Below are 23,030 nucleotides of genomic sequence, written 5' to 3'. Positions count from 1 at the left end.
TGAGAAAACTTTATAGTAGAGTTAGTAACAATACTACAATACCCGGAAGGAAGATCAGGTTGTTTGCCTGCCATTCTCGCTCTGTCTGCATAGCGTACCTGATGACGTATCCTGGCTGCACGAACAGGGTGCACAGAGATATGCATACAGGTGCATCTCAATAAATTAGAATGTTGTAGAAAAGTTCATTTATTTCAGTAATTCAACTCAAATTGTGAAACTTGTGTATTAAATAAATTCAATGCACACAGACTGAAGTAGTTTAAGTCTTTGGTTCTTTTAATTGTGATGATTTAGGCTCACATTTAACAAAAATCTCAACAAATTAGAATACTTCTTAAGACCAATAAAAAAAAACATTTTTAGTGAATTGTTGGCCTTCTGGAAAGTATGTTCATTTACTGTATATCTACTCAATACTTGGTAGGGGCTCCTTTTGCTTTAATTACTGCCTCAATTCGGCGTGGCATGGAGGTGATCAGTTTGTGGCACTGCTGAGGTGGTATGGAAGCCAAGGTTTCTTTGATAGCAGCCTTTAGGGCATCTGCATTGTTAGGTCTGGTGTCTCTCATCTTCCTCTTGACAATACCCCATAGATACTCTATGGGGTTCAAGTCAGGCGAGTTTGCTGGCCAGTCAAGCACACCAACACCAAGGTCATTGAACCAGCTTTTCGTACCTTTGGCAGTGTGGGCAGGTGCCAAGTCCTGCTGGACAATGAAATCAGCATCTCCATAAAGCTTGTCAGCAGAAGGAAGCATGAAGTGCTCTAAAATTTCCTGGTAGATGGCTGTGTTGACTGTGGACTTCAGAAAACACAGTGGACCAACACCAGCAGATGACATGGCAGCCCAAATCATCACTGGCTGGACACTTCACACTGGACTTCAAGCAACATGGATTCTGTGCCTCTCCACTCTTCCTCCAGACTCTGGGACCTTGATTTCCAAATGAAATGCAAAATTTACTTTCATCTGAAAAGAGGAATTTGGACCACTGAGCAACAGTCCAGTTCTTTTTCTCCACAGCCCAGGTAAGACGCTTCTGACGATGTTTCTGGTTCAGAAGTGGCTTGGTAGCCCTTTTCCTGAAGACGTCTGAGCGTGGTGACTCTTGATGCACTGACTCCAGCTTCAGTTCACTCCTTGTGAAGCTCTCACAAGTGTTTGAATCAGCTTTGCTTGACAGTATTCTCAAGCTTGCAGTCATCCCTGTTGCTTGTGCACCTTTTCCTACCCAAATTCTTCCTTCCAGTCAACTTTGCATTTAATATGCTTTGATACAGCACTCTGTAAACAGCCACACCTTTCAGTAATGACCCTCTGTGAGGGCGTCAATGTTCGTCTTCTGGATCATTGCCAAGTCAGCAGTCTTCTCCATTATTGTGGTTTCAAAGAACAAGAGATACCCGGAATTTATACTGCAGGGATGGTCATTAATTGAAACTCAAATGTAAATGTTCTAATTTTTTGAGATACTGATTTTTGACTTTCATGAGCTGTAAGCATCAAAATTAAAACAAAAAAAACTTTTGAAATGTTTTACCTTACATGCAATGAATCTAAAATATATGAAAGTTTCACTTTTTGAAATAACTTACAAGAAAAAATGAACTTTTTCACAACATTCTAATTTATTGAGATGCACCTGTATATGCTACAAACTTCTTCAACGCCTTCAACAGAATATATAAGTACATTTAGACCACTTAAATTAATGATTGCTATGGGGATGTGAAGAGACTTTCAACCAGCATAACAAAAAATGTTCCTGAAGACAATAACCTATTGCACCTTTAAGACAGACATTAAATATATTACCCAGCACTCAGATTACAACACAGGAAATGCTGGACACAACCTTATTTATTATACTCAGAGAGTGAGAAAAAAGATTAAGCAACATTGTGAAAAGAAAAAAAAGCAAGAAAACTCTGTTCTTCGTGTATTTTAGGGCTTTTAGAGGATTAATCATTTGATGGATTGTGGAATGGGGATGAGAGCGGTCCGAGCAGCCCTCTGTAGAATATGAATAGCTGTGGGCACCTGCAGCTGCTCTGAATACAAAGAATGCAGCTATTCCCACTCCTCAGTGAGAGCGCCTGTCCTTCAGTGTGCCAGCATTATGAAACACGCGAGCAGATTCACCTTTCTAACACCTGCAGACATATCAAAAATAGGGATTACTCACAGGATTACAATTTTGAATGTATTATGAAAGAAATATAGCCATATCCCTGGAAGTGGTTCCTGAAATGACATATACTATATGGGCTTTACAGGTAACTACCTGAAGCTTCACGCTCCACTTCTCATCACTCATCCACAGCAGTTTTACTCTCCATTCTGTCTGCACTTCTTACTGAAAATAAAGTATGACCTAACAACAGGTAACTTCTTCCAAGCAGCTTTGTGAGGCACATGCCCATGACGATCACATGCCCAGTGACTCTCTCACATGATAAAACCATTACCATTCATGTAGCTTTCAAGACACACAACTGAAAAATACTCAAATGCAAACTTCAACATTTTCTAAAATGTGCAGTTTTACTCATGACATTTTGATGGTATAAAGATATTAAAAGACATTTAGGCAAAAAAATTAATAATAATATTTGCGCAAAAAATATTTGTAGTCATAAGTGCATACACAAACGTTCCACATTCTTGTGGCACATTCTCTGATTGCCCCATATTTTTAGTCACATTTGTAATTTTCAAAGGAAAACTTCTGAAATCTAAAAGGAGAAAAAAAAGCTCCGTAGAAAAAACTGCAGAAAAAAGCAAAATGAGAGGTGAGAGAGAGAAAATAAGCAATGCAGGCAGTTTCACTGCTGCTTTAATTATAGTTTTACAAGAGCTTTGACTTTTCCTAATGCCACTGAAAGCGAGGTGGCATGGGAGATTGTTTATGTGTGTGAGAGGAGGGTGAGAAAGTCATTGTTAAGCAGGTGATTTACAAGACTGTGGGCCTCCCAGGCACTGACAGGCTTTGCGGCTAACCCTATGTGTCCACAGGCATTGAGGAAATGCACCCAAAACACTCCAGTAAGGACAAGCTTTACAGGGTATGTCTGAAAAATTTACATCCAGTATGTATAGTCTATGACTGCTTTCAGTGCACAATTAATAAACGACCATTTGAAGATTTGGGTCAGTAACATTTTATAATCTTTTTGAAAAAAGCACTCTTAAGCTTATCAAGGCTGCATTTATTTCTTTAAATATTCTTCAAATATCTTAAAAATACAGCTTAAACAGTAATATTGTGAAATATTTGTTAATTTTTCAGGATTCTTGATAAACGGTTTTTACAAAACAATGGATTGCAATTTAATACAAACCAATTCAGTGCATCCTTGCTGAATATTAATTTTTTTCAAGAAAATAAAGAACCCAAACTTCGGAACTGTAGTGTACTGTATATACATGTGGGAAAAATAAGGCCATATAAAAACATATGAATGAACTGATTAGATCATCAATAATAACAACAAATTGAAATAATGACATATACACATTTGTTCGTAAATGTTATTTGTAACATAAAAGTAAAACATATTCTATTACAATGAAGCCTGGAATTTTTCACTTCTCTTTTCTCAATGTTTACAGAACAAACTGAAAATGTCAGCTGAGCTCCTCACACCTGTGGACCTGTACAGTAAACTGAGGAACCTGAGCAGTGGTGTATCATACCATCTCTGTGTGTCTTATCACAGACAGCACTGATCAAAGCAGCAACTTTTCTTCCAAAGCTCTCCACAGGCCTTTCAGACTCAAAACATTTAGACAGAGCTAGCAAAGTTCAGCCACAGGAACCAAGCTTCAGTCCTCCAGGCACGCTTCCTGAATTTTAAATAGTGTTCTAGATTCCAGGAAGAAATACTGTAGCTGTGATGTTCCTCGTACTGCCTCAGGTCACGACCTCTGAACATTACTTACACGTGGGACAGTTGAGGTTACTTTAAAGAAAAGCTGTCTATGGTGTCAGAGTTGCTGTGAAAGGGTCTGCCATTGATGGAGTCCTATTGTGTGTCTCTGTCACTGTTTGACCTTTTAGGCCTTGTGAAGAATAATAAAGGCTCAAAAACAAAATAAATCAATGTCTCCACTCAGTCAACAGGCCGAAGATAAAACCGTGAATGAGGTGAGTCCTTTCATTCTTTGGGAGTCAGATCTATTAACACTTGATCCACCTCCCAATACAGTATTAATGAGTACAAGACATAAGATGAAGGAGGCACACATGCAGAACAATAACATCCGCAACAGTGCCAACTATTCATACAACAGTCCAAGAAACTGCATGGATATGGACAGTTTTCAAATCACAAAAATATTGTTATAGTGTCATGAGCGTGTTTTAACTATAGGGGGGAAAAAAAAAAAAAAATTGCAGAAGGTTAGCAAACATGCTAACCCAGGATACACTTGTTCACATTAGCTAACACCACCAGCAACATCACCTCCGGTAAGAACATCAGCTAAACCCACCAGCTTTTGATCCCAATCACTGTGCGGTTTGTTATCTTTAAGCATAACTCTCATTGAGAAAGGAAGTGACACAGGATATAAACAGAAATCTAGACAGAAGATACCAGTCAGTTTCGGCAAACTGTTTCTGTGACATGCAAGGCCTTCTGACAGTAACCAACATGTAAAAGGGCAAGCTAATTTTCAAGCTGTCATGTTAGGCAGAGAGGAGTAAAACACACAAGCTTTATGGGCAGGTGAGGGCAGCACACAGGCTAAAGGCTTAATGGAAGAGACAGATAATCAGAGTCTAAGCAGTGACAAGGGACCTGGCTTTTTTCTTTGAGAATTACACTTTTCTTTGACTGGTTGTACAAAAGAGAAAAGTTCAAGAGTAATGTAGAGTAAAAATATTTCACCTTTTGACAATGACAATGAAGGAACTCTACATATGCACCTCCAGAGTCAGTCAGAAATAAATGATATGGTGTCGCCATAAAACAGACATGTAGCGTATGAATCCACTACCCCTGGAATTATCCACTACTGATTGCTAACATGGAATGCATTTTATCAGCCTTATTTCCCACCAGCAACCCACAGAAACTTAATTGAATTATGCTTAGGGAATAGAATAGAATAGAATAGAATAGAATAGAATAGAATAGAATAGAATAGAATAGAATAGAATAGAATAGAATGAATCAAATGAATCAAATGAATCAATCAATCAATCAATCAATCAAATCAATCTTGTCTGTTGTTGATCTGGATACAATCCAGTGGAGAACTATTATTGTTTACATATATTTCGCAATCCAGTGGCATTTGAATTGGTTGATGAAAGGATCTTGCAAATGTAACTCAGTTAACAACAACATTACAAGTTTTCTCAGTCGCTTTGGTGCATTTCTCAGATCAGAAATTACATTTTCAAAACTACTTGTTCAACCTCCACATCATCTAGTCACATCATAATAGCAGTTTCTCATTCTTTTGAACAAGTTGCGATTGCTTTGGCACATTCATGCAACTGATTATGTACATTTCTCTGCACTGTAAAAAATCCAATTAACAAAATGTTGGAAGGGCAAAAATATTTAAGTTGAGCTACTTTTATTGCTTGGCCTTAGCTGAGAGGACATATTATATTAAGTCTACACAAATATATTTGAAAAACACTGAATGAACGGTTATTTTCAAATCCAGTCAACAATTAGCTATGCTAATGTTGGCTAAACTAATAAAAACTAATCCAGCCAACACTGGGATCATTCCGCACGCGCCTGGCCTGAGTGACTTCGCGGGAGAAACAGCACCGCCATCTTGTCACGTTCACACGTCAGGTAAGTGCCACTGAATTAATGAAATTATTTAGACTAAATTTATTGACAAAAACATACAGCATTTCCAATGTTTCATGTGTTCGAAGAAACATTAATATTTAGGCTATGTTAAGTCAAGTGTATGTCAAGTTAATGCGTCAGAATTTGTACTTAGACTGAATTTTTCAATTTGTATATTAAAAAAAAGGTGTAAACGTATTATTTAAAACGTATATATTTATACACAAACGTACAACATATATAAAAACATCGAATAAGCCTTGTATGAATGTCTGAGGGAAATGAACTGTTTAAAGTGAAGGGAATGTGGTCTTCTTGTTTAATACATAAAATACGTAATGTCAAAAGCTGTGTTACTAGAATGAATTTTTGGTCTAATTTTGGCGTGTTTTATGATATTTTTGTGTTTCTGTGAAGTGAAAAGATGGCATGAAGAGCTCACGGTCTTTCTCTTTCTTAATATGAATACTTAATTCTTTCTCATGCTTAATACGACGAAACGTGTAATGTTAATGTAAGCCACAGTAATACGCTTATTTGAAGTTAACATGGGCGTGTTGAATGAGTTTTTGCATATGTAAACTTTTGCAATTGTCCCATGAAGTTAAAAGACGACATTAAACGTGATGAACAACCAGCCACGCTGAAATCTCGCTTTTTCAAACGGGGCTAATTCCAAAAGGCGTTTCTGTTCTCATGAATGAAGGGGAGTTCATCGTTCCGAACGAGAATAAACAACTGAATCCTTTCACAAGCCGTCATTCAAAGCAGGGAACGTCTCAGTCAGTTCCCTAGGTAGTGAATCACTAAATCGTGCACACGAGTAGCTGCACTGGTAAAGAGACCATGGCTTAGTAAACATTGGGACAATTGATCAATCAATTTGTAACACGTCATCACTGGTATTTATCAACAGACAGGACCGTTATATTTTGATATTATTTTTATGTTGTTTAAGGTAGACTTACAGTGGGGCAAAAAAGTATTTAGTCAGCCACCAATTGTGCAAGTTCTCCCACTTAAAAAGATGAGAGAGGCCTGTAATTTTCATCATAGGTATACCTCAACTATGAGAGACAAAATGAGGAAAAAAAATCCAGAAAATCACATTGTAGGATTTTTAAAGAATTTATTTGCAAATTATGGTGGAAAATAAGTATATGGTCAATAACAAAATTTTATCTCAATACTTTGTTATATACCCTTTGTTGGCAATGACAGAGGTCAAACGTTTTCTGTAAGTCTTCACACACTGCTGCTGGTATTTTGGCCCATTCCTCCATGCAGATCTCCTCTAGAGCAGTAATGTTTTGGGGCTGTCACTGGGCAACACGGACTTTCAACTCCTCCAAAGATTTTCGATGGGGTTGAGATCTGAGACTGGCTAGGCCACTCCAGGACCTTGAAATGCTTCACGAAGCCACTCCTTCGTTCGGGCGGTGTGTTTGGGATCATTGTCATGCTGAAAGACCCAGCCACGCTTTCATCTTCAATGCCCTTGCTGATGGAAGGAGGTTTTCACCAAAATCTCACGATACATGGCCCCATTCATTCTTTCGCTTACACGGATCAGTCGTCCTGGTCCCTTTGCAGAAAACAGCCCCAAAGCATGATGTTTCCACCCCCATGCTTCACAGTAGGTATGGTGTTCTTTGGATGCAACTCAGCATTCTTTGAGTTTTTACCAAAAAGTTCTATTTTGGTTTCATCTGACCATATGACATTCTCCCAATCCTCTTCTGGATCATCCAAATGCTCTCTAGCAAACTTCAGACGGGCCGGACATGTACTGGCTTAAGCAGGGGACACGCCTGGCACTGCAGGATTTGAGTCCCTGGCGGCGCAGTGTGTTACTGATGGTAGCCTTTGTTACTTTGGTCCCAGCTCTCTGCAGGTCATTCACTAGGTCCCCCGTGTGGTTCTGGGATTTTTGCTCACAGTTCTTGTGATCATTTTGACCCCACGGGGTGAGATCTTGCGTGGAGCCCCAGATCGAGGGAGATTATCAGTGGTCTTGTATGTCTTCCATTTTCTAATAATTGCTCCCACAGTTGATTTCTTCACACCAAGCTGCTTACCTATTGCAGATTCAGTCTTCCCAGCCTGGTGCAGGTCTACAATTTTGTTTCTGGTGTCCTTTGACAGCTCTTTGGTCTTGGCCATGGTGGAGTTTGGAGTTGGACTGTTTGAGGTTGTGGACAGGTGTCTTTTATACTGATAACGAGTTCAAACAGATGCCATTAATACAGGTAACGAGTGGAGGACAGAGGAGCCTCTTAAAGAAGAAGTTACAGGTCTGTGAGAGCCAGAAATCTTGCTTGTTTGTAGGTGACCAAATACTTATTTTACCGAGGAATTTACCAATTAATTCTTTAAAAATCCTACAATGTGATTTTCTGGATTTTTTTTCCTCATTTTGTTTTTTTTGCACACAAAAGGTATTCTCATAGCTTCGTAAAATTATGGTTGAACCCCTGATGTCACACGTAATAATTTACCGATGTCCTTGCTACGTTTCTGTGCATTGATTGTGGTAATATCCTTGCTTGCAGAATTTTCATTTTTGGGTGAACTAACCCCTTAAGCAACCTTCAAACAAGGGGTGCAGCTACAGGTGGACAATGTCCGACCAAAAATAATTTACTACAATGATTGAAGTTCTTAGCCTTTTACATTTTTCTTTCTGTAACTTTTGGATTGCAATCCAATTTTCTCCACCAAAAGAATAAATAAATGTACAAAATAAAATTAATGCTGGGAATCTAGAAGCTTGTTTCTAGACCTACAATTAGTTATTTTGTAATTCCCTACTACTACAACTCTAGAGAATAATTTTGCACTGTGAAGGTATTGTAAAACTGCAATAGTATTAATTTTATTTCCTCTCATATCGACTTTGGTTATCCATCCCAGAAAGGCATCCTCATAACTCACTGCCTCAGAGACACATTTGACTCCCATAAGGGACCCAAAGCAAATGGTATGGTCTGTGACATACTACGAAAAAGCACATGGTGCAGAGACATGGGAAGATAAAAGAGAGTAAAGATGACTGATCCTGGGCACAGATGATGAGTCACTGCAGAACAACACCCAGAGCAATAGCTCAGCACAGCCAAACACAGCTCAAGCTAAATGAGATACAGACAGACTGATTTCATGAAAACAAGGGAAATGATGCAGCATCAGCATGAGGCGAGGTACGGGGCTGCTTTGTTCAATCACACAGACTGACGCATGACTGGCCAAGCTGGAATGGTTTACCTGCATGACCATCTGTTGCCAGGCCAGAGGTTGGTTGCTCCCGCCTGTGGTGCCGCCCACCAGTCGATCAGAGGGCAGACTGCCGCGTTCCAGCTGCAAGGAGACATTGCGGCGTTCCTCTTCAAGGGCCCTGGTCAGACGCTCGAAGCGCGCCTCCTGCTCTTTGACTGATGCCAGGATACTGGCGGCTGATGGCACGTCATATTCTTCCATGGCAGCACCCAAAATTATATGCTGATTACAGGGCAGGGTAAATGGGGGAGAGAGAAGGATCCAGGACAAAAGAAATAGCCATTTAAAGGGACAGTTCAGCCAAAAATCTTTAACTTTACACACTATCTTTACCTTTTTCTCTTCTGTGGAACACAAAATATCTCAGCTTTATACAAGTCAAAAGATTACTTTTAAAATACAGTCCTAATAAATAAATAAAATAAATAAATGAGACAAGAAAAACATAAACAGGGTTTGTCCCTTTAGGCTTTCCATAGTCCAGTCAGCGTTTATTGTAGAAAGTGTTTGTGTTCATAAGACGGTTTCAATGAGTTTTATGAAAAATATTCTAAGCTTCAATTTGGAAGCCCACCCTTAGCCCATGTTCCCCACACAAATAAGCTATCAAATGACCACAGACCACTAGTAAAAATAGAACAAGTCATATGGACTTGGACTTGAAGTTGTATGCGTTTTTGATGGCCTCTGGTCCCCATCCACTTTCACATTCTCTTTTTGTGTTCCACATAAGACAAAGTCATACTTACTTGGAATGACATGAGGATGAGCAATTTCTGGCTTAACTATTCCTTTAATACTGACTATGTAACCCTCAAACCTAACATTGCATCAGTATCCATGCACCAAATGCTGCAGAGTCACACTGCACTTGCACTATGAGCAGCAATTCCTTTACTTACTGCATATAACAACCATAAATAGCCAAAACATGCATATGCCACAAAATAAACTCATTATGGTTCCAGACTAAATTCACCACACGTTGACACAATACAGGCCATCACCATGATAACATCATTCATGCTATGCAGGTGACAAAATGTAGATAATGAAAGCTTCACATAGAGCATAAACAGTTCACCTGCATACACACCTAGCAGTTAGTGGAGAGAGGCAGTTAGAGGACAGACATCCCCCTATAAGGACAGACGGGAGGAGATGTGCCCAGCGGGAGGCAAAGAGAGAGAGCGAGAGAGCGAGAGCTGGCTGCAGAGGAAAAGAAAGACAGAAGAAATCACAGGTTAGATAACACCCTGACATTATAAACATAATAGACAGAATTCTACTGTTTCCTGGGGACTTAAAGAGGATGAAGATAAAGAAATGAATGAGAAGATGCTAGAGAATGATAAATGACTATTGAAACCTCACTCGCTGACTTTGAGCAAAGTAGATTGGATTGGGCTGTCAGGGGACAGGTGTGCAGAGACGAAGGGGGCCAGATTGAGTATGGGATGGAAAAGGGGGCTGGCGCAGATTAATATTTACTAAGAACGTTATACAGTTGTTGTTTTTCATTCTCCATTAAACCAAAACCACAAATGGACACACACACAGTAACACAAACACACTATTCTCTGCAGAACAGTCGGTGTGAAGGTCCCATTCCCTTTGAAGCGCAGCACAGTACACACACAGGCTTTGATGTTTGTTTCTGGCTGATCATTTATTTATCTTAAGCGCCGTTCTGACACAGCTCTAACGGCAAGGCATTGTACTGCAGTCTTGTTCTGGGTATAAAGAGCAACTGCACAAGGCCTAGCAAAGGGAGCCTATCTGCCTCTACTGTTGCTCCTGCCTCTGGAAAATAACTCAAGATTAAATTTATCTGCTAGATAAGACACGTTTACAAAAATGTGATAGCTTATCATGGAAAATTTAAGTCAATAAAAATGTGGCAACAATGTGAAAATGGATAAACTTCCATTATCTGAGATGTAAACGGTTAGATGTGATTAACAGATAACTTTTAGCCTTTCATGAAAAATGAACTGTTCTCCCGGCTGGGTCTACAAAATGTTATGTATTAAATATAGTTGAATATATAAGAACATATCGGCCTGGCATCTTATCTATCCAACCAATTTTATCTTGACAAACTTTGCATTTCTAGTTAAAAATTCTACTTTCAAATTCTAATTACAGTTCTGCATCCTGCAACCTCAATTCAAATTCAGGAACTAATGGATCTATCCTTCAGTGCAAGTGTAAAAGATTTTAGACTTTTTTTATTGTCGACTTTTTTTATTATCTGTCAATAGCTCACTCCTCCTAAAAAAGCAGAATGATGTATCATTCACATCTGTACCACAAAAGATCCAGGATGATTTACATGCCAAAGGGGTTTGGTCAAATCCCTAACTCCAAGGCTACGTCTACATTAATGTGGATACATTTGAAAACAGTCAGTACGTTTACATGGACATCAATACTCCGATTTTAATACGATTAAGGCAATACTCTGATTACGAGTCTACCATGTAAACAGAGATTTTTGATTGCCTTAATCCGGCTAAAGTCATAATCGAAGTAAACACAAATCGAATTAAGACATGTGGAGTATTCCTATTTTAGTCGCATTATTGAAGGGCAGTACAGACATGTAAACACCTTAATCACACTATTACCGTTGTGTAGGACTTTTCGCCGCATTTTGCGACAGAATACACACACGGCAGCGGTCAACCGGCAAATAAAAGAGCTTCAACACCGCCATCGTCTGTATGCACGTACAAATAATTAACTGCACTTGAAGCGTTCATAAAATTAAAAATGAAACACCCAAAACTGTATATGGCATCATAACGAAGACGAACTATATGTTTATATGTGAAATTCTGGAGGAGACGTCAGATGTCGTTGCGTGGTGACGTAATGACGCATGCCATTAATCGATCTATGAACATAACATGTAAAACGGTGTTGTGCCCATTTTCGACTCCCTGCCAAATTATTACCCCCCTCATTGAAATCGCTACCTGATTGCCTAATCCTAACCCCACCCCTAATCCTAACCCCTCCCCCACACCTAAACCTACCAATATTAGGGGGGTAATAATCTGGCGGGGGTCAGAATTCGGCACAACAACGGGAACATGAAAGGATTATTCTAAAAGCAACTCATGTAAACACCTTAATCATAATATTGTCTTATTCAGAATAAGGTAAATAATTAGATTACTGATGTCCATGTAAACGTAGTCAGTGTTTTCATTTTAAAACGCTCTCCGTCTACACTAGCAAACAAGAGTTTGTCATCCACACTGAAACGTCAGAAAAGGTTAAATTTGCTTTACTGTGCATGTGTAAAGCTTCAAAAAATCTAACTGTGACGATATAGACATCACAGACGTGATACTTTTTCATGCAAGTTTTCTGGCAGGATCATTTTATTTAGGAAAATATCTCACCATTCACTGATGCGTTCAGGTCACTCTCACTCAGGATTGTGTGTCAGATCTAAAACTCAACTGCCCACATGTTTTGCCGCAAACAGCAAATCGTGAGTAAATTTTCTGTCATCTTTGCAGGACTGTGATATGAAGAGTGTACAAAGTAACACATCTGTAGCAATAGTGTGAAAGCGAATAGCAAATAACAGGCACAATACCAATATAAACACATATCTATTGGTAAAATGTATGTCACGACTAAACATGCATCATCATTTTCAATAGCTTCCGTTTTCACAGTAAACACTACAGCGCGAAAACAGCGTTTTCAAATTTATCCACTTTGCGGAGAGTTTTCAAAAAGCTCTGTGAGGGCAAAACGAAGCAATAGTAATGGTGACTTTCCTTAGCAAACACTCCACCCCAAAATGAAAATTTTGTCATTAATCACTTAACCCCATGTCGTTCCAAACCCGTAAAAGCTTTGTTCGTCTTCAGAACACAATTTAAGATATTCTGGATGAAAACCGGGAGGCTTGTGACTGTCCCATTGACTGCCAAGTAAAGTAAAGGCCCAGAAAAGTATGAAAGACATCGCCAAAATATTCCATCTGCCATCAGTGGTTCAACCGTAACGTAATGAAGCTACGAGAATACTTTTTGTACGGAAAGAAAACAAAAATAACAATTTTATGCAATAATTCGTCTCCCCCGCGTCAGCATAGCGCCATTTTAGAGAGTATCCGCTGGACACAAACTGCGTACGCTGTTCTGTGTCAGCCGAACCACACTGATACATCTTCTACATTTATTTACACTTTGATTTGAATGAAAACAGCATATCCGTGTGGTGCAGGTAAGTGATTAATGACAAAATTTTCATTTTGGGGTGGAGTAACCGTTTAATTTCAACAACTAACACACCTTTTAAAAGTTTTACTACTCAAGATTTATATCTGAATTGCTGTAGTGCTATAGTATTAGTACTATTCAAAATTACACACAGAAATAAAATAACATGTTAAGAGGTTGCCCAAACCCTCATTTAAGAGCAGCTATCAAAATCTTTACAGCATCAGGGCACAGTGCTCTCATCATGGGATTAACTGAGCTATGATGATGAGACAGTTATGATGATGAACCCCTGCTTTAGGATTACAGAAGCTATCTGTCCCATACTCCCTATTTCAGGGAGTTCAAGGGCTGATGGGAAACCAGTCCCTGCCTCTCTAAGTATCAGCAGGAGAATGACAAGCATGTCAGACATGCCCACTGCACTTATGACCAGAGTCCATCGGACTTTGCTTAAAATAGTCCAAAGTAGTGAAGCATTCCAGTCCTGGTTTGGACCGTTCATTGTCAATTTACTGTTCCGGCAGGAACATCCCATGTGTACCCTGCATTAACCTTACAAAGGGATTTACTGGACTGATGGCAATATCTGATCTAATGATTGTACTATAGACTAACAAAGATGAATGAGCCATTTTGCCAACAAGGCAGGTACATTTAAAGGGATAGTTCCACTATTAACATTCAATTGTTTACACACCCTACTAATATTCACAACCTGTATGACTTCCTATCCTCTGACGAACACAAAAGATATGTGGGTCCAAATGATATTGGGATCCAAACAATATTTATTTTCATGGCATAGAAGAAAGAAAATTACGGAGGATTAAAACAGCATAGGGATGAGTAAATAATAATCCATTTAGCAGAATGAACTTTTGGCTAATAGAACCTGCTAATTGAGAAATCTGTAATAGGTTATGCAAACAAAGTCAATAAAACAAAACAAAAAGGACACAATACATAGGGTTTCATAACAATTACTAATGGGCAGAACTGGCTTTACATCACATGAACTGTGCTCATGCTGGCACAGTATTTTTCCTCAGGGATAAATACGTTGCAGCATAAACCCTGGTGCTAAAAATAGCTGTGTAATAAATTTACAAACGCAGTTGGAGCCTTCTGCGTGGTTCCAGAGATGAGATGCAGCAGCAGAGGCACATTTAAAAGCCTTGACTTGAAAAAAACCTCAACAACAAATCCATCAGGGGTTGGGGAACACCTACGGTATATATCCAAACACAGGAAACATCAACTTTACTTCTGTTCAGGTGAGAAAACATTGAGACAATTGTGTTTACAGTGCAAAACAATTGTTACATATCAACCCAAGAAACCTGGAACAATACAAGCTTATGAAACACTGAGAAAGGCGGTTATATAAGGCAGCATAGGAAGTATAAACTACAGTTTTACCATCCAAAACTCACCTACACAACGTTGAAGTTGGCCTGGCAATTTCTGAGCAACCATCATAGGCCCAATCACTAAGAAGCTGCACTGTTTATCATGTTTTCATTGATGTCTGTAGTGAAAATGACTTATCAAAGGGATGAGTAATATTACCATAGCAAAGCAATACTAATGCAGGATTTCTGCAGATGGATGAGGAGTGGCCAACTAGACGGAAAACTGGTTGGAAAAGAAACGCCCCCCAATTAGAGAATGGTCTCATTTCATTAACCCCAGCCAATCCCTTCTTCAAAAAGATAAACCCTCTAATTTCTCCTCTGGGGGCTAGAGGTCAAACATAAATAAATCACCAGTCCAGCTCCACCTGAGGCCCATCTGTGTGTGCAGGGTCTGTAGAGTAATGAGAATTGGCCATTTGGTGCTGTTCAGAGATCAGTTTTGTGGGTTCAGAGCATGACAGAGAATTGGGTAGAGGGAGGTTAATTCTGGACCAGGAGCTCCTGCTAAAAGTAAAGAAGACCAAAGAAACAGCCCTCAGTAGCACCTGATCCCATTTTTACACTCATCTGCACCTCTCCACCTGAGTTCAAATACCAAATTAAGGATGCATTAAGTTCAATCATACAGATTTAAACAAAGGGACGTTAACAAAAAAGGTTGAGGGCCCAGAGGCACTTATGAGGAATGATGGGCCGGTGCTTTTAGGTAATCTAATATATTTTGTTTCAAGCACAAAGAGTGTCAAAAGGTGAACCCTGAGAAGGAATGGAAAATCGCTTGAATCAAAAGACTGTATGTTAGAGAAGTTCTCCAAGTGTCACTGTGGAGTATCTGCGCAGGAGATTTACTTCAAATGACACTCATTTAAAATGTGTGAATGATTGCAGATACTTATATAACACAGCTAAAAACATGTAAGTACTAGCTCAATCATTCATATGGATTTCTTATTCCTTCTCTTATTCTTTCTTATATCTGTATTCGTCTTTCAAAGATGAACAAACATCTTGTGTAGGGCTGCAGCTAATGATTATTTTTATTGTCGACTAATCTCTCGATTATTTTATTTTAATTTATTTATTTATTTTTTCAATTAGTCGACTAATCTATCGATTATTTTTCAGTTAATCTATTTATTATTTTCTTATCTTTGATTAATTCTTTAGTTAAACTATTAATAAATAATAACAGTAACTTCTGCTATATCTTTTAATATTTGATTCAAACATTTTCTCATAATACTTTACAAAAAATAAATAATAAAGAAAGAAAGAAAAAGAAAACAACAATAAATAAAAAAACAACAAGAAAAGAGAGAAAAAGAAAGAAATAATAATAACAATAAATAACTAATAAAAAAATACAAATGAAAGAAAGAAGTCTTAAGTAGGGATAACTGCAGGCCAGTGTTGCCAACTAATTTTTAGAGAAAGTTGCTAAAGGAAGGTCGATTTGTTGCTAAAAGTTGCTAAATGACGTCATTGCGTAATCATGATGTAAAAATTTGTCACCTCAAATCTCAGCAAAAATATATTTTATATGTTAATTTAGATCTGCTTGTAAAATATGCATAATATAAATAACTATTTTTAATACATTGAATTATTGAACACTTACACATTTTTGAATGATTACAATAATTTATTTTTTTTAATTATTTTTTTTTTTTTATAGCTAGTAAACTAGAAATACTACACATTTTCAACAATTATGCTTTAAAGTCCCTTTCAAGGATTTCTATAGTCTTTGGCTTTAAGCAGTGTATTAGTAGTTAGTGTGCTACACTCTAAGAAACATCTGTAAAAAAACAGGGCACAATCTACTGTTAATATGAAATAATTTTCTACCTGCATTTTAAATTAAGCATTGTGTTTTCAGGTTGCAATACAGGATGATAATGGATAATGTCCTGGAAAATTACTAGTATCTTTTCCATTTTTCTTACAGTGCACTAACTGATCAACAATCACAGGTACAAGCTACTAACAAAGTGTGTCATAAATAAACAATGTTTCAATTATTTAATTATTATTGTTAAATTGAACAATTGCAAACAGTAGCTAACTAGTTCACGTGATGTGTGTACTGCTAGACATCTTTGGTTTCCTCTTTTTGTGTAATTTGTATGGAAAATGTCACTTATCAAAAGTTGCCAAATAAATTTGAAAAATTTGTTGCTAGGTGCTTTTGGAAGAAAAAGTTGCTAGGGTAGTCTGAAAAGTTGCTAAATTTAGCAACAAAATTGCTAGGTTGGCAACACTGCTGCAGATTCGCGCAATGGGCGTGGCTAAAAAGTGTGATGCATCGACGCATCCCATGCTAATTGACGTATTTTTATAATCGACGTAATCGATGACGTCGACGAATTGCTGCAGCTCTAATCTTGTGGGTTTGGAACAAAATGAGGGTTAGTTATAACTTTCATTTCTGTGTGAATTTTCTGTTTAATAAAGTGATAAGACAGACCTCGAGTCTGTGTATGCCTGCTATATAGTATGCCAAATGCATTATGTCAAATGAGTATTGTGTCCAAATACACAGTACTTATGAATCTACATATGAATCTACAGCTGAGCAATTAACAAACAGTAACTCAGTAGGACAAAGTAGCCAATAAAATCACCTATATGTATTCAGGACAAAACTAGTGCATTCAGACTAAAACCATCAGACTCGTTTTTCATTATTATTAATAAAGTGTATTTTAAATTAATTATGCAGGACTGGCTTTGAAAACTGCTTTATCATTTTGCTGAGAAAAACTATATTGTCATAGTCAATATTGCCTCAAATTTGGATTTCAAAGCAGTTTCCACCATGAAACGCATAAGAGAGATAAGTTTGTTTTCTAGGAGTAGGAAAGAACGGGGAAATAAAGCCATTGTTTACCCCTTATTTTTTCCCTCGTCTTTGTTCTTTGAAGTGACGCTGGATGTGAGGAGCCTTTCTGAATGAACCAGCAGTGAGAGAGTCAGAAGAATATCCTCAGTTGCACTCAGGTTCCAAGTCCTTAAATAACGCAGTGTGTTATGGGTACAGTGAAACAAATCAAAGGAATGCCATGCTGTGACGCCTCTCAAAGAGGATGCTCCCTCATTGTATTTATTTACATACAGAGTTTGCACATTTCACACAGAATTATACATCATCTTCACCAACTGATTATCCTGAGAGAAAAAAAGATACATCATGCTACGTGTGCACTGGACCAGGAGATCTTAATAAAATTTACATTAAAATACTTATCTGGCATGCCATTTTCATTGTGTAGTGTTAGTTAAAAACTTTAATGTAGTGTTGTAGTTTTGTAGATACTACTTTCATTATCAGTGTATATAAAAATTGGTTCTTCAGCGGTTCTTTGTGGTAGTTGAGGTACTATATAGTACCGCTAAGTGGTTCTTTGGCTCGTAATCATAGGGGAACCAATTTAAGTGCTGTATAGCACCTATAAAGAAGCTGTAATGGTTCTTCAGTGGTTCAGGTGCTATATAGCACCATCTTTAAAGATATAGATGCTATGTAGCACTTAAAGTGGTTCCCCTATGATTACGAGCCAAAGAACCACTTTTAGTGCTATTTAGTACCATTTTTTTAAAGAGTGTACTGGCTACAGTACATTGAAAGCAAACATCATAACTTGTAGAAAATCCAAAATAATTCCAAATCACCAATGGTGGAACCCCCAGGTCATGTTTCATGGCACAGCCATTTCCATGTGGCTGTGTCACTACACATACACAACCAATTCAAAGTTTGGGGTTATTTACCATCAGCAGATTGTAAAACTATGACAGACGTCACTGCCTTTTCCTCAGTGATTGATTGCTATTTGTCATTTTTGCCTCTCATTTGCATCGAATTGAGCATTTCAAACTTTATGACACTTCGCTGTTATTCCCACAATCCCTTGTGTGATCCTGCCACTCATCTCCCAAATAAAATTAATTGAAAACGGCCGCTCATATCCGCTCGCTCAACACATGCTCAATACACATATGGTCAAAGAAACGAATAAATTGTTTCTGAAACACAAATAAATACACAGCATCATTTTAACGCCTGACGTCCTCACCTACATACCTTAAAATATAGTATAATCAAACTAATTTATAAATATATGGATTCATTCAGCTGCATTATGAGTAATCTGCGATCAGTGTTACAAAAGGAAAACATCCATGACTTAACAGTATATTTTCATAGGATGATGACGAAGGAACAGATAAAGTGGTGAAATGACGTGCAGTAATGAAGGGGAGAAAGGGAAGGCAGACAGACGGGTTGAGTGTGTACCTTTGATGTCAGCCGGGCAGTCGGTATGCGTGTAGACGTGAGGGTTAAGGCTGTTAGAGAGGGCTGACTGGAACTGGAACTGGAGCTCTCCTCCCAAGAAACTCGGCTTGATACAGCAGCTGCAAGAGAGAGACGACAACACACACGAATCAAACACATGCGATGGGGCCAATCCACGCTGCATCATTAGCAGGTTTATTTACATATTACAACTGTGAGTCGGTGCAACCACACACTCCCCAGGGTTCAAGCTGAGAATATGAAGAGCGGCTCTGGATTGTTTACTTCAGAGTTATAAATAGTTTCTCGTTTCCTCATTACAGAGTAATGCCACGGCATTGTATTTACTCATAAGCATTTCACAAATTAGGGTGCATAATGCCGTACCTCTATTCAAGAAGGAGTTTGGTCGGAGTTGTGGCCCGTTGGGACACGTGCAGAGATGCTCATGCAGGTGACTCCCTATCATTTTGTCTCAGTTACTGCTTATAAACTGGTAAGAAGGCCAAAAATAAACAACCAAGGTGCACTGATTTTGGTTTTTCTTCAGCTATGAATCTTCAGTTTAGCAGTATGTTCAGTTCATGCAGGGAAAGCACAGGCATCAAAAACTGGATTTCTAAGTCAAAACCATCTGAACATTAACATCAGAATCTTAAAAGGCAGACTGACCCAGGCGAACCCATTTAAAACTTGAAAATTTGGGGTAATATTTTCATTTCTCTATCGTATTTTCTTTATTTCTCTATGATCTTTGAGCGGCACTGCAGAGACTCAGGGGTAATTTCTGAAACTCTTTCAACAAAACAATTCTTCAACACACTTATTCTTATTCTGCTAAGGATTACAATATCTTTCCCACAAGGGACTCTTCTCTGCTTCGACTTCAAGGACAGGCATGCTCAAAGCACCTTGGATTTGTGGGACTGACATCAAAGGTGAGCTAAGTCGGAATACATTTGTTATCAGGTCCCTCTTTCTCTCTGTCTGAACTGAGCTTACTGCGTTCTGTGCAATTGTGTGTTGTGTTAAATCCATGTCAGCGTGTAGCTAAAATGTCTGCAGTTACTTCATGTTGAAGAACATAAACAAAGAAGATGTGCGTGTCACGAAGCTTTAACTCTCATGCTCTAAAACAGATTTATTTTTTTACAGTACATAGGACTCCTGAAGCATAAATGTTTTAGTCCTAAAAACAATAAGAAAAAGTTCCATGGAATTATTTTGTCTTTTTGGATATTAAGATGTAGGTGCCATGATATTTTTCAAGTATCCAGGAGAACCATGTACTGTATGCACCATGTTAAATGAACATAGTATTTATTCAGGACAATGGTATGAACTACAGTACCTCTCACTCTACCATAAAAAGTGAAACTAGCTGCCAAACCATAAGTAATGAGCAAAAAATCTAATCAAAGGAAGAAAATGTTTTGTTTCAACTAATAGCAGCTGTGGAATACAGTCCTCTCTCATTAGAACAACCAAATAGATGATGTCACGCAATTTATTTTCTGGGCTGGATGACTTAAGGCAAGAAACACATTGCCAAAGTAAAGAAGAAACCAAAGAAAATTTAATTAAAGGAATAGTTTCACCAAAAAATGAAAATTCTGTCATTATTCACCCTCATGAAGTTCCAAACCAGCATGCTATTATTTTATTTTATTTTATTTTCCCCCGTGGAACAGAAAAGTAGAAATGTTTGAGGAAACTTAATGCAGTCCATTGTAACCACATCTGTAAAGTTTCCAAAAAATAAAAGTCAGACTGCTGAATCCCCAGTGCTAAAAATGATTTTGTGACACTATAGCTAGTTGTTTTCAGTGAATAAAAAATGGAATAGGAGCAATTAAATGAATTGTGTTACCAAATTAATGTTACTGTGCTCAAAGCTTGTATGATCAACTGACCTTTTCTCTATTAACAAACCATTAACTACAGCTTTTGCCTCAATAAACTCCTTATTTGCTGCTTATTATTATTAATAGTTAATAAGGTACGGAATATGTGCTTTATAAATATGAATAAACAGCAAATATGTTAATAATAGGCATGCTAATAAGCAACTAGTTAATAGTGAAAATTGGTCCCTGTAGTAAAATGCTACCAAATATTTTTCCTCCTCCTTATTTGATTAATATTTTTATTGAATGTATAGGTAAAAGACAATTGACTGTATCTAATCCACTTCATTAAAAACTTTCGAAAGAATCTGATCCCAACATTTGACAATAAAACTGCATTTTTTTCTGCATTTACCCCTTAAAATAATTAATAATTAAATTAAAATGTTAATGGTTCTAGCCAAAACTGCATGTCTTGCAGAAAAACATTCGCTCTGTTTATGTATATGATGAGTCACACAGGTACTGGGCTACTCTGCAGTGGTCTAAAATAGTCAAAATATAAACATTTATTATAGGCATACCATAGCGATTCAGGACAAGACAAAAACGTGTTTCAGAAGATGGATTCATTATGTACTGGCTTGTATAAATTTTTTTTTTTTTTTTTAAACAAAAAAAAGTTACATAGTGTACCTTTAAAAATAACACCAAATAGGTTTGGAATGACATGAGAGTGAGTAATGACAGATTTTTCACTTTATATTCCTCATGTGGGGCAAGTGAATATCTAGAACCATCGTTATTCAACATATCGAGTCCACATCAGAAGAAATAAAAATGTAATCACGTAACCGATCTAATAGTTTCGTAGAATTCTTGCTAGGAAAAATCTAATTGATTGCGGTGTCTTCAAAGAGATTGGCTCAGGAATGGATTTTTCTCCTCGAGACATAACCTGTGTGAACAGCAGACAATGTAGCTTCCCTCTCTGAGGAGTGAGGGGAGGGAAGAGCGCTTATGCACAGTAATGCAGGCAGCATGCCCACAGGAGCATCTTAATTAGAGGAGGGAGAGAAAGAGAGAGACTGTATGCTATGGAGAGTCTGAATCACTACTGCAAAGGTACAACTCTTCTAGTTTGTGGTGGCAAGGTCAGGCCGACCTGAAACATCTGTACAAAGTGTACACAGAAAAATAAGGGTTTAAAATTGTACCTTTTTGGGTACAACAGCTTGTCCCTGGAGCAGTACCTTTAAAAGGACATATTTGTACCTTTTTTACCCCTAATAGGTACATATTAGACTAATATATTTGTACCTTTTTTACCCCTAATAGGTACATATTAGACTAATATACTTGTACCTTTTTTACCCCTAATAGGTACATATTAGTCTAATATGTACCTATTAGGGGTAAAAAAAGGTACAAATATATTAGTCTAATATGTACAGTGAGGAAAATAAGTATTTGAACACCCTGCTATTTTGCAAGTTCTCCCACTTAGAAATCATGGAGGGGTCTGAAATTGTCATCGTAGGTGCATGTCCACTGTGAGAGACATAATCTAAAAAAAAAAAATCCAGAAATCACAATGTATGATTTTTTAACTATTTATTTGTATGATACAGCTGCAAATAAGTATTTGAACACCTGAGAAAATCAATGTTAATATTTGGTACAGTAGCCTTTGTTTGCAATTACAGAGGTCAAACGTTTCCTGTAGTTTTTCACCAGGTTTGCACACACTGCAGGAGGGATTTTGGCCCACCTCCACACAGATCTTCTCTAGATCAGTCAGGTTTCTGGCCTGTCGCTGAGAAACACGGAGTTTGAGCTCCTCCAAAGATTCTCTATTGGGTTTAGGTCTGAGACTGGCTAGGCCACGCCAGAACCTTGATATGCTTCTTACAGAGCCACTCCTTGGTTATCCTGGCTGTGTGCTTCGGGTCATTGTCATGTTGGAAGACCCAGCCTCGACCCATCTTCAATGCTCTAACTGAGGGAAGGAGGTTGTTCCCCAAAATCTCGCAATACATGGCCCCGGTCATCCTCTCCTTAATACAGTGCAGTCGCCCTGTCCCATGTGCAGAAAAACACCCCAAAGATGATGCTACCACC

At 38.0% G+C, this 23,030-nt stretch overlaps 1 protein-coding gene across 13 annotated transcripts in view; it reads right to left on the bottom strand.

Moving 5' to 3' along the window:
- Positions 1–23,030, bottom strand: part of arvcfb (ARVCF delta catenin family member b) — a 215,230-nt gene that overhangs the window by 103,077 nt on the left and 89,123 nt on the right. For 9 of the 13 annotated variants that reach the window (XM_058775727.1, XM_058775729.1, XM_058775733.1 and 6 more), the window contains exons 2-4: positions 19,063–19,181; positions 10,197–10,309; positions 9,089–9,322 (exon numbers count right to left, since the gene is read on the bottom strand). In XM_058775727.1, the coding sequence (XP_058631710.1) occupies positions 9,089–9,301 (213 nt within the window). In that variant the 5' untranslated portion in view covers positions 9,302–9,322; positions 10,197–10,309; positions 19,063–19,181. The remainder of the gene's footprint in view (positions 1–9,088; positions 9,323–10,196; positions 10,310–19,062; positions 19,182–23,030) is intronic. The other 4 variants (XM_058775742.1, XM_058775741.1, XM_058775739.1 and 1 more) reach the window with 1 other exon arrangement.

This window comes from Onychostoma macrolepis, chromosome 05 (genome assembly GCF_012432095.1).
Source record: "Onychostoma macrolepis isolate SWU-2019 chromosome 05, ASM1243209v1, whole genome shotgun sequence".
In the NCBI taxonomy this organism is placed as follows: domain Eukaryota; kingdom Metazoa; phylum Chordata; class Actinopteri; order Cypriniformes; family Cyprinidae; genus Onychostoma; species Onychostoma macrolepis.
Note: the sequence above shows the minus strand (reverse complement) of the source record. Positions and strands in the feature narration are given on the sequence as shown.